Raw genomic sequence first — 12,260 nt, 5'->3', positions numbered from 1 at the left:
TTGTGGGTATGGTTCAAAACTGAGCCAATCACCTCGCCTCTACCGACGACTATAACTTTACAATAGTTGCTGGTAACGACTTCATCTTTTATTAACGTTTTCTATAGTGACTAAAGAACATTCCTACAAAGTCCCAAGGTAATCCGATCGCTAGTTTGTGAGTATCAGCTCTCAAAGTAAAAACTTGCTCAGTTTTGAACAGCACTGTAGCAATGAAAAGAGATAAAAGAACGAACATGGAAAAAAGGGATGCAACGAGCAAATTCATTCTGGAAAGCAGTTTCATAGCGATGACAAATTTTATTTTCATTGTAACCGACTATGAATGATGCTGTGAAGGAGAGAAATGTCTAGTATGAATTATGCAGAGGGTTAATGAGATGTGGATGGAGAAAAGGAATAATCCTTCAATCCGTGAATGTATTTTTTCCAAGTCTGTAGTATATAAGAGCTCTCCAAACGTAGGAATAAACCACTGATTCAACCATAAAATCCCCTGACCACTCCAGCCCACCGACTGTTTGCAGAAGGCCATGTCAAAGACCCTTTCCAATCGGATTGGTTCCAGAGGTTAGTCATAGTTGCCAAGTGGGCTGAGGCAACCGAACCAGGGGGATGAGGCAGTGGAGCGGGCTCCATCATAGACGATGCATAGTTGTTTCAACCTAGAGAAGAAGACTGTTAGAACGAGGTGCTCAACAACAGAAGAGGCTGAGAACCTAAACTGGGCTTAGCATTTCGCGACATACCGTCACGGAATAGACACAGCCCGTTGATTAACGCTATAAAAGCATTCAAGTCCCTCTCTCTCGATCTTGCCATCACCCTCTTCACCAAGCACTCGATCACAACCAAGCTAGACAATAACAACAACAACAACAACAAAAACAACAGCAACAACAACTATAATATCAAACCATGGCCTTCAATATATCGTTCCTCGTCGCCCTTGCCACGTCCATGGTTCTGGTCGCCATGAGCAGCGCTCCCGAGACCCAAGTTGCCGCTGATACTTTTCCGCAGTGGTGCATTTGCGGTGATCCCAAGGTCAATGGCCAGTCCGTTGTTAGCTGGCTCTCTCAGAACAACTGCTATGTCGCCAACGGGAACTGGGATAGAGGTTCGTGCGGCCTAAACTCCCAGGACCGCTTTGACAATTTTATTAGCGGTTGCAAGCGCACCGTGGATATCAAGCCCCAGCCCAACCCTATCTGCTGGCACTAAAAAGTTGTAGGGAGACAAAAGATATTAAAGAGTAGTTTTGACAAAAGACTCGACGTTTGTTTATTTTTGTTTGTTAACCTGAGGAGAACAACAGCAGTGGGGCTGAAAAGGTGTTAGAGTTGGGAGAGTGCTCTCTTGTGGAGTGTAGAGAAGAAAATGGATGTTATTTTTTTACTGCAGCTGTATTGATCGCGTGAAATTAGCGCATCTATTCGAATGGTACCCTTAAATTCGAATGATTCGAATAATTCGAATTATCAGTTTTATTCGAATTCGAATCGAATTTGAATTCACTTTATTCGAATAGATGCGCTACGTGAAATATATAGTGGTTCTTGAAGTCAGTGAGAAAGAGATGTATCTCCAAACACACATCTACACGATATTTATTAATCAACTAGTAGAACTGCCCGTGGCAAAAAAATAAAATAGCACTTTTACCAAAAAAAAAAAAAAAAGGTCTATTGGATGTTCAGCAGATTCTTACAGACGATATTTCGCGTGTAAACGCCCTCCTTTCCATCTATGGCGCCATTTTCGACCAGAACCTTGAGGTTGTCTCGGTGTTTGCAACGCGAGAAGTCGACGTACAATTGCCCAGCACCAAAGACGTGCTGAGGAAGATACACACCAACGCGGTCAAGTGTTTGTCATTGTGCCTTGTTAATGGTCATGGCAAACGCAAGTTTGACAGGAAACTGGCGCCTAATGAACTTTATTGGCGTAGATCCGTCGTCCAGAGTCGTAAGAGGTATGCGTGGAATAAGAACTGTTCGTCTCCTGAAGTCACCGTTAAGAATCTCGGCACTGATGTATCTCTGACGGAATGCTCGAACAATCAGATGGATATCGTTGCAGAGGCCGGATTTGCCGTCCATGTTTCGAAGGAGAATGATAGGCTGGCCCACCTCCAACAGCAACTCATGGGGAGGCATTGTGATGTTTTATGTACCTGAGAGTGAGTCAAGGAGACAAAAGAGCGTTGTTGTTTATTATGCTCCCGGTAGGGGTTTTTATAGCCCCGATCTGGGGCTTGGAGTATTAGTGTTGCGCTTGGAGATAGTTCTTTTACAGTTGTATGGAGTAAGGAAACTCCCAATCTGAATGCTCGAATAATTTGTGTTCCACACTGAATACAAGGGTCTAACGCACAACTACGCACACTGTAGCGAGTGATCAGCACAACGGTCTTCTTGTTCAACTGGAACCATAATTCATTATTGATATATCTAAGCAAAAGGGTACCTGTAGCGAGTGATCAGCACAACGGTCTTCTTGTTCAACTGGAACAAGGAACAAAAGACCGCTGGTTTCGATCCTCCTTTTATACAGGCACAACCCAAAACCTAATATTAAATCCTGCGTACCCTCGGTGGCTGCTGGCCAACATTAGATAGCTTAATAGTCTCATGAATAAAAATGGAAGTGGCCTAAATGTGAAGGTTCACTCCCAGTACAGTCCCAATTTGGGTCTGGACGGAACAGGCATACCTGGAAGACTACTGTACACTGAGCTTTACATGATCTGGAGCGGGATTTTGAATGTCGAGTGGACTGTACGACCTCCCATCAAGACCCGGGCAGCAATTCCAGATGACGCTCTTCCGTCCAGACCCCAAATTGGGATCGTACTGGGAGTGAACCTTTACATTTAGGCTATTACCTTTTTTATTCATGAGACTATTAAGCTATCTAGTGCTCCAAGACCCAGGTCGGGGCTATAAAAACCTATACCGGGAGCATAATAAACAATAACGCTCTTTTGTCTCCTTAACTCACACTCAGGTACACAAAACATCACAGACGCAACTACGATCACGTCCTTCTCGCGTCTTCCTCGGATATGGGCAATCAAAGTGCTGTACGAAAAAGACTTGAACGTTCCTCCTGGCCCATCAATAAAGAGCACCTTTGCCACACCTTCGTCCTTGTTATCCAGCGCTGCTGTGGTTGCAGCGTAGAGCGCTTTTTGATCGTCTTTGCAGAAATCCAAGTCATGAGCTGACTTAGCCGCAAGTGCCCCAGTGTCGAGCTCTGCATGTTATCCAAGTTCGTCACTGTTGGGTTGGCGATTGATGAGGTTGCGAAAGTTTCGAAGCATCTCTTCATAGACCGCCAGACTGATCCCAGTTCCCTTCAAAATCTCGTTGACATGGAACAGTGCAGTGCTCTTGACAGCCTCTCCTCATTCGGGTAATCTCCAGCAACACACAGAAAGAAAGTTCCGAGATAGGTTATTAGCGAATGCTTCCCACAGCTCGGGAGGATTGGATGGGCTGCATAGGTGCAGAGCCGTGGCGAAAAGGTGGTGTAAGCTCTTGGGACTTCAACGCCTGTTACCAAATCCTCAGTGAAAGGGCACCGTTCAAAGGGCAACGCATCTAAATCCTTTGCGCTATTCGGGCGATTGTAAACGGTAATTATATCAGCGTGCTTGGTGAGAGGTATAAGCTCATCTCATAAAAAATAATAAGAATAAAAATAAAAAAGAATTTACCTTTCGAGCGTGTTACCGAGATTCTTAGGGCAGTCCTTGAAGATGATTCTGGAGCAGCCAGTTTGGCCGCATCTGGATGTCCGAGACACTGGGGAGATCCTGAAGCAGGGGCGGGTGCCAGGTCTGCATACTCTAGTTCCTCCAGATGGTGATTAGCACGCTCATGCCTCTGCTGTCTTTCGCGGGCGCACTTGGCGGCATAGGCTGGAATTAGCCCAGCACTCCAGGTGAGAAGTACATCAGCGGTTAGTTCAGATTGTTCTGCAAGTCCACCCTATAAAAAAAAAAAAAAAAAACCTGCCTTTCGGGCGTGCCACTGAAATTCTCAGGGCAGTCCCTGAAGTTGGTTCTGAAGTGGCCAAGATGACCACATTTACATATCCGAGGCGCTTGGAGAGGTCCTGTAGCAGGGCAGGCGCCCGATCCGCATGCTCTGGTCCGTCCAGATGGCGATCAGCACGCTCCTGCTCCTGCTGCCTTTCTGGGGCGCACTGGGCAGCATAGGCGGAGATGAGCATAGCACGCCTGGTGTGAAGTACATCGGCGGATAGTTCAGACTGTTCTTTTGTAAGTCCACCCCATAAAAAAAAAAAAAAAAAAAAGAACCTACTTTTCGGGCCTGTTCTTGGGGTTCTCAGGGCAATTCTTTGAGGTGATCCTGGAGTGATCAAGTTGACCACATCTACATGCTCGAGGTGCTCGGACAGATCCAGCAGCAGGACTATAGATTCGATAAATTCGTGTCAAGTCAGCATGGGGACCAATGTCGATGTAAAAAGTAGCAACGGCACACTTCACATACACTTGGTCGCACGTTGTATCCATGTTATCAGTAATCATTGTAAGAGGGATGCAGTAGTCTAGTAGTAGTTGAAGGAGGAGCAAAGGGAATGGCTCTGAATGATAAGGGTCAAGCAGTGAATGTGCAAGAACCAATGGCGTTTGGCGCGGATGTGGAGGAAATTGATTTTTGGGAGGAAGGCTATTTGTTTATTTTTGGGCGAAGCAAAAGTTGAGTTGGCAATCAAGATCAATGCCATCGATAACTGATAATGATCTATGAGCTATCGAGAACTTAACATCAAGGAAAAGAAACTGTAAATCGATATGTTTATCAAAGAAATAGAACTGCAGAGTAGGATGGAGGTAGGCGGCGGTGATAGAGACGGACAGATGGAGAGAAAGTTGATGAGAGAGAAAGATAGATAAAAGATATATTTTTATTTTTATTTTTGGGTCTAGTCTATGTGTGTGTGTCCATGCGACATGGCAGAGCACCAACCTCAACTTTCAGCTTGTACGTGGATAAAGAGTACGTGAAAATTAGAGTTAGCTCCGGTGGATTACACGGATTTTACAAAGTGCCTGTATTTTTATTATAGAGGATATTTATTACCTCTGAAACTTAATAAATATCGTGTGGTGTGTGGCCCGACATCTCTTTCTCACCTACTTCTCGACCCTGATATACCACAGTTATTCTTGCCCAGGTATTCCACTACAGTCTACCATATTGCCAACACTACTTACACTACTTATCGTCTAGGTATTTTAGCTGTATCTGCATATATTCATATTCAATACCGCTTGTTGACTGACTTTAGCGTACGTTTTGTATTAGGAGGATATGCGACAGTATCTGGAAAGCGAAGCAAGCAGTTTGAAGCGGTCGTGGAGCTACCAAGATGTGATGAATAAGAAGAATGCCAAGTAACTTATGGATTAGTACAAGGCCAGTTGGATCAGCAATGGTGATCAACAAAGCCTGTGGCTACATAGTATTGTAGTGTATACTGAGTGTACAACGCAGCCAAAGAATAAAACCGTCTCCCTCTCAGGCACACTGCGCTTGCTCTCTTCTCTGCCGACTCGAGTTCAGATTGTTTACAGGGGCCTTGCAAAGGACTTGTTACGCGGGTCTTTCACAGGCATTCGCATGGCTCCAGGTTGGACATTCGTGATGCTGGAAGAGGTGGCATTCTTTTCGTTACTGAAACATGGTGGTTACGCTAGTGCCTGACTAACGCGAAGACCTATCGCCGGTCTTTTCCTGGTACCTTTGCTGTTTTCTGCTTTTATTAATTGACTGTTGCATCTACAAAGATACTTTGTGGCAGCCCTCTCTCCTATCCTCCTCTGGTTCTCCTCTGGTCATTCCGTGTCCTATCCTCTTCTGTGCTGCTATGTCATCCTCTCCTTTCTCCTATCCTCCCCTGGTCCTCTCCTTCTCTCTCCTCCTCTCCTTCCTTGGTCCTCTCCTTCTTTGGTCCGTTCGTCCTATCTCCTTTCCTGGTCCTCCCTGGCAACACCCCCTGGCAACCTCTATCTTGACTGCCTGGATTACCCTGAACTGTGGAAACCAGAGCAAGGAAAGAAAAAATGGGTAAAAATAAAATAAAATAAAAAATAAACCACGTTGCCCCAAAACCACATTGTCCTGCTGTGCGTCGCAGGGTCGCAGCAGGGTCCACTGAAACAAATTAGTTCAGGGTGCATGGAGGATGAACAATGGGCTTAATCTCAACAGATCGACACAGCAAGGTTACTCTATTGCTCACAACACCCCGTTCAATAAAAGTCGTCTGCAATGGAGTTATCTCTTCATGAAGCATTTCCGCTCTACAAGGTGACTCCACATAGTATGATTCAGGACCCGAAGGTCTATTCGTATCCAATTAAAAATCGAAAAAGGCGGTAATCATCGCGTTCTAGCACGGATTCAGGCTTTGTGGCGTTCAACCATAATCCAACGGATGATAACCTCGGGGCCATGGCTTGCTCAGGCAGGCCCAAATACCAGTTACCCGAATGAATGGTTCCTCTAGCACTAAGTCCAATTACTATGGCAACAACATTTCATCAGCAAGTGCAAACCTAACCTGTCCCACGATGGTCTAAACACAGCTCACGTTCCCTATTAGTGGGTAAGCAATCCAACGCTTACTGAATTCTGCTTCAATATGGCGGGTTCGTTGTTGGATGTAGGTCTGGTGTTAGTCGCAGAGGTGGTGCTGGTGATATTGGCCAGGGTCGGTGAGGGAAGTTGGAACGATAGTCTCCGTGAGGGAATTGTTTAGGATTGAGAGAGTTATGTTTCTCTTGGGCATATTACTTATGACAGCGGGCTGCCATGGTCAAGATTTACGGACCCACAATACTCCGCGACCCCAGCTTGATCACTTCATTGTTCACCGCCTTCGCTCCCGTTCTTGGTTTTTCGAACCCATTGAGTGCTTTAATTTGTGCTCCTGACCACCACACTTAATTTGTAAACTTGTCATGGACAAAACTGCTCTGTATATTGTCTTCAGAAAACGCGATCCATGCGCTAAATGATTGGCAATGAGTAAAAAACAAGACACCGTTGCTAATCACCTATTTGCTCCATCTTCACGTCTCCAGCAAGCAAAAATACATCCGCCGAATCGACCGGTTTTGTTGACTGTACAGTGAGAGAATCGGTCGTGGTGACGGTATCGGTCATACTCTGGTTTTTTGACGGCACCTTGAGTTTATGCGCCACGGACGCCATGCTAATGAGCATTTTGCATGCCTCGCGGAAATTCAAAGGCGCAATCGGCTTGCCCACAGCCCCGCGTTGCTCTAATAGCCGCATGTTTATCCTGCTTAAGCCTTGCACGTTTTGGATAGAAGTATCTGACAGAGTAAGTCTGTCATGCATCGAACTCCAATGTAGGCGCACCTGATAGCGATCCTCCTCTTCTATGACCTGCCACATGCGAACGGACTTATCCCAACAGCCGGTTGCGAAATAGGTGCCGTTTGGGGCAGGATTCCAAGTGATGCTTGTGATTGATCCATGGAAATCTTTAACAACTGCCAAACATTGACCCGAATTCACATCCCACAGCCGCACCGTGTTGTCGCTACTGCCCGAGGCGATCTGCTGGCCGCTGGGCGAATACACCACGCTTGTAACACCCTCGGTATGGCCGCTTAAGATGGGGCCGGGTGCACCGGTTTGAGCGCCCCACACTCGCACCGTCTTGTCCCGACTACCTGAGGCAATCTGCTGGCCATTGGGCGAATATACCACGCTTGTAACAATGTCGGTATGGCCGCTTAAGATGGGACCGGATGCACCGGTTTGCGCATCCCACAGTCGCACCGTGCTGTCCCAACTTCCAGAGGCGATCTGCTGGCCGATTGGCGAGTACACCACGCTCAAAACTGGGTCGGTATGGCCACGCAAGGTGTGGACTTTTGCCCAAGTCGAAGTGTCATACACGCTGATCGTGCCATCGTAGAGACCTACTGCACAGAACCTCCCATCTGGCGATTACGCGCAGGATCTCACCATGCTATCTTCTAAGAGGTACGGCCATTCGCCAAACTGCACACCCGCCATCTGTGCGTTGCTCAAATCGGCCTGACGCAGCCAAATATTGCGAAGGTTGACTTTTCTCAAATCTGCCCCTTGCAGCTGAGCAGAATCGAATTGCCCGCCACTCAGGTCCGCTCCTGGAATCTGGATGCCTTTCAGATCTGCGCCGTTAAACAGGATCCCGGCTCTGACCAATATTGTGATCGCATTGGCTGCCGCCTTGCGCGCCTCTTTGTTGATTTTGGAGCATTCGACCGTGGCGAGCAGTTGCTGCTTGAAGAGAGGTTCCTGTTGGACACGCTCTGCTAAAAATTGCAGAATCGATGGCTCGCCCACAAAGCGTTTCCGTGCCAAGGGCGAATCGAGCACGGCCTGTTCAATGGCTGCCACGGATCCCTCTACAGCAGCCTGGCTTTCATAGCTCATGACGGAATGGACGCTCCCTCGACGCGACAGGACTTGAGGTAAGGCCGCGCGACTCGCGCTCTCTCTGCTTCGCGGCTCAAACACCGCTCGGGCCAAGCAGTATTCCAGCAGTGATTTATGGATAAACCGGTACTGATTGCCACTGCGCATCAGAGGACACGCCTCACGCAAGAGCTACTGCTTTTCGTCCCCCTGGCTAAAGAAATCTTCTTTCCGTGTCCATTGATCGCGAAAGGGCGAGTGCTCGACCACCGGATTGCCCGCTTGCTCTTCGTACATCGCTACCGCTAACGCTTTCAAAAAGGTAACTCCGTTCTGTGCAAAACCATCGCCAGACAAGCTCTCGAACACCTTCTTTTCTTGATAGCTCAAGTCCTTCTTGTCAACAAACCGTTTCTTGCCCCGCTCCAACCATTGCTCCACAAACTGGTCATACAAAGCGACTCTCGTGATCCGGACGGCTGAGAGATCTTGTCCTGGATCCACCATGCGCGGCAGTACCTCCAAGGACAGCGTCAAAATAAAAGGGTTCTTGACCAGGTCTTGTAGGCTGGGAATCAAGTTAAGGGCCTTCAAGTAGTCCGCCCCCTGCCAGACCGGTCTCATTGCGGACACATATTTCCTTATGTATTTTTGTATTTGATCCATAGAGAATGGCGCAATGACTGCCTCTTGAAATGCTGGCTCTGCTTGGTGATTGTGATCTGCTGGCTGGAACCGATCCCGATAATCGAGCCCAAGATACTCGCTGCGGCAGCTAATGACCATCTGAGCCCTCCATTCTCCCACCTGATTCAGCCCGTTACTCGTGTACAGGTTGTGTGTCTGCTGACTCTCATCATACCCATCACAAATCAAGATGAATTTGCGGTGGTCTTTCAGTTCTCGGATCTGGGGCTCGGTAAACTCTGCCTTCCGTAAGTGTTTGGCGATCAGATCCTGGTCTGGCTTGTCGATTGCAGGCAGGCTGATAAAGAGCGGGATTCTGCCTTCCCTCTTCTTATAGGCATCCCACAAGTCGCACTCGAGATGCCGGTTAAATGTCGACTTGCCTCCACCTGAATTCCCAGCAGGAGCATCACCTTACGGTCACTACTCAGGAATCCTTCAACTTCTCTTGTCAGGTCAAACAGGTTGTCATCGGACGCTTGCAGGTTGGCCTTGGCTTGAGGGGAGATGTACATGGCTCCGCCTCGTTCCTTCAATCGTTGCTTTCTCAGTCGTCTCAGGTCGGTTTCAACATCAGGCTTGTTCTGGACAAGGTCAAGCAATGATGATGACGCGACGGTTGGTAAGGCGACCTGCAGCGGATGTAAGCTTCGATTTTCCTTTCGGCATTTCTGATAAAGAGTTCCCTTCGTCTCATCGCCATTCGACTCCAGCTCTTGCAACAAAGATTCGATACCTACACCATGCATCGCATAGACCACAATAGAATATAGTACAGTTATTAGTATCTGCTCGGTGGTGAACTCCATACTTCATGATAAGGCAAGAGCCTCTCACATATCCGCTCATCATACGTATCTGGCATAGCTGAGCCAAATGTCGAAGCCAACTGCATAAGGATATGAAGGATCCATTGTTTGACGAGAGCTTGCTGTCCCCACACCGCATCGTTTCGGTACATCTCGCCCAGAAACGCAACAGCGCCTTGACGAGGCTCGATGTCCCACAGTGGATTGGCAGCAAGGTCTCCTAGGCGCTGGCATACTCCTAGTTGAAAGGCTAGATCACGCCGACAAGGCGCTTCGCAGACCAGGGTCTTGAACTTGGCGAGATGACCGTCTCGAAGCAGTGTGTCTGTCCCCCGCAGTGCTGTATACCAGGCACGTTTCTTGTTGAAGCTGAGGCCGGCCTTGAGAGATTCCAACAGTCCTTGTCCACTCTCGGCCAGTGCACTCACACCTTCATAACCGATTTTCGCTACCTGGATCACTTCTCCCAGTCCCTCCTGAAGATGTCCGAGTTCTGTGATGAAGCCGTTAACATCTAGACCTTTTACGGCACTAACTAGCCCCGCGACACCCTTCAAAGCAATTCCAGTGCGCCGCATTGTTGCTTGCCAAGGTGATTCATTGTCTGGAACACACTGCAGCGTTTGGAAGGCATAGGCAGCCTGGTACACCAAGTAAGGATCGCTGCTGCCTTGCAACTCATTCAAATAGGCAGAGAGTGGCTCGTGCAGCTCTTCACGCTTTAAGCCTGAGACCTTGGTATCAGCCATGGCATCCAAGACATTGGACACTGCGAGTGTCAGCTGGTAGATATGGGCCAGAGACTGATTGTGAGTATCCTGTAAGCGGGTGTTGAGGATACGTAAGATCGTGACTAGGTCATCAGCGTCGAGGTAACCTGGGGAAGCTCCTTGGATCAGTTGCGCCAGTCCCTTAAGAGAATGGACATCCAGCAAGCTGGACTGTTCGATGCCATTAACAAAGAGCATGAGCAAATGTTGAAAATCATCCTTCTCGAGGACCGGGCCCAGACATACGACCTCTGCAACGGCTTTGGCATCCTTGAGCTCATCGCGAGCGAATGCTCGGATCACATCTGTCGTCAGCGTCTTGAGTCTCTCCTTCTCCTCTGTATTATTCTCTGTGGATTTCACCCAATTTCCTGCGGCTGGTTCAAAGACCTCTTCGGACGACAGCGTCACTTGCAGAAGGCCAAGGCAGTAGGCGAGCTGGGAAGTATCGTTGAGTCGCTCATCTGCGTCTGGTAATGCGATCTTGACGGTGGGCTGACGCATGTCATCGGGAAAGATATCCTCAGGGATCCGTGCCATGTCGCGACACGCATTATCAGTAGCAGAGGAACTTACAAGACCTGGATCTTTTGTAGGACGCACATGGCTGTTGAAGTCAGAGGTCAGTCAACAAAGTGAGAGATGTGTTAGGTACGACATACGATATAGCCGGTTAATGCGGATAGGTAAAGAACAGGTACCTGTCACTTACCCCCACTTTTCTGCCCTCTTGTAGCTAACCTGTGCCATTTCACTATATCCATAGCTCTCCAATACGCTGGCGTGCTCGAGACAGGCGTCGGCGAATCCATCGCGCAGGGCTTGATCCTCGACTGACAGGGAAGTTGTAAAAGTCTTTCTCGCTGCTCTTTTCATCCGGGATAACGCAGCCTCCGCATCGTCGCACAACACTAAAGCGATTTCCCGATCCTTGGTTTTGCGTGCATTCTCCACGTAGATGTTGGTGAGTTCCAGTTCCTTTTGTGGTGAGAGAGCCTTTCGCAGTGACGAAAAAGTTCTGGCAAACATGCTGCTTCTCTGAGGGCCTATTGTCATAAAGCAGATGGCAGCGATATTAGTGACCTTGTAGTAGATTTAGTAGATTGATATACCTGTGCGAGTAGCCAGTATACGTACTTATACTTGACAGGCACTTCAGTAACGTAATGGGAACCAATAAGTCGCCGTGGGCTGGTATACTACAGATGATGTGGCAGCGGAATGAGCTATCATAAATCAAAACATAGCAGCTGCATGAACTATATCATATGTGGTTGCTCTGCCAAGTGATGGCACCTCACCTCGGAAGTGTCTATTCGACTCTTGCTTCCTTTGCCCTCTCCGTGCCTCTTAACAGCGATACCGACTGCCCATCGTGAAGCATGTAGGATTAATAACCTTATAACATGCCTGTAGGCTACTATCGACTGACAAGGAACAGTGCCTCACCTCAACAGGAATCTGTTTCTCGAGTACTTTAACCAGCCGAGGAGATGGTCCGTCCCTGTGCAATGTTCTCT

The 12,260-nt window shown here is 48.0% G+C and overlaps 3 protein-coding genes across 3 annotated transcripts; 1 reads left to right on the top strand and 2 right to left on the bottom strand.

Moving 5' to 3' along the window:
• The first annotated feature begins 824 nt into the window (after positions 1–824).
• On the top strand, positions 825–1,334 carry BC939DRAFT_436135 (uncharacterized protein). The gene has a single exon (XM_051553567.1). The coding sequence runs from the start codon at positions 919–921 to the stop codon at positions 1,222–1,224; it is 306 nt and encodes a 101-aa protein (XP_051417186.1). The 5' UTR covers positions 825–918; the 3' UTR covers positions 1,225–1,334.
• Positions 1,335–2,916: 1,582 nt separating this feature from the next.
• On the bottom strand, positions 2,917–4,561 carry BC939DRAFT_498673 (uncharacterized protein; the record flags this gene model as incomplete). The annotated part of the gene is made up of 6 exons (XM_051559844.1): positions 2,917–2,952; positions 3,038–3,258; positions 3,722–3,995; positions 4,099–4,246; positions 4,332–4,442; positions 4,524–4,561. The coding sequence occupies 6 exons, from the start codon at positions 4,559–4,561 to the stop codon at positions 2,917–2,919; spliced, it is 828 nt and encodes a 275-aa protein (XP_051417185.1).
• Positions 4,562–7,088: 2,527 nt separating this feature from the next.
• On the bottom strand, positions 7,089–8,021 carry BC939DRAFT_391634 (WD40-repeat-containing domain protein; the record flags this gene model as incomplete). The annotated part of the gene is made up of 1 exon (XM_051551969.1): positions 7,089–8,021. A coding segment is annotated over one exon (933 nt), but the record flags the coding sequence as incomplete, so codon positions are not given.
• Between the last annotated feature and the right edge of the window lie 4,239 nt (positions 8,022–12,260).

The sequence above is a fragment of the Gamsiella multidivaricata genome, assembly GCF_025024155.1.
Source record: "Gamsiella multidivaricata strain RSA 2152 chromosome Unknown BC939scaffold_3, whole genome shotgun sequence".
Taxonomy (NCBI): Eukaryota; Fungi; Mortierellomycota; class Mortierellomycetes; order Mortierellales; family Mortierellaceae; genus Gamsiella; species Gamsiella multidivaricata.
The sequence above is the reverse complement of the archived record's forward strand: the minus strand, read 5'-3'. Positions and strand labels throughout refer to the sequence as shown.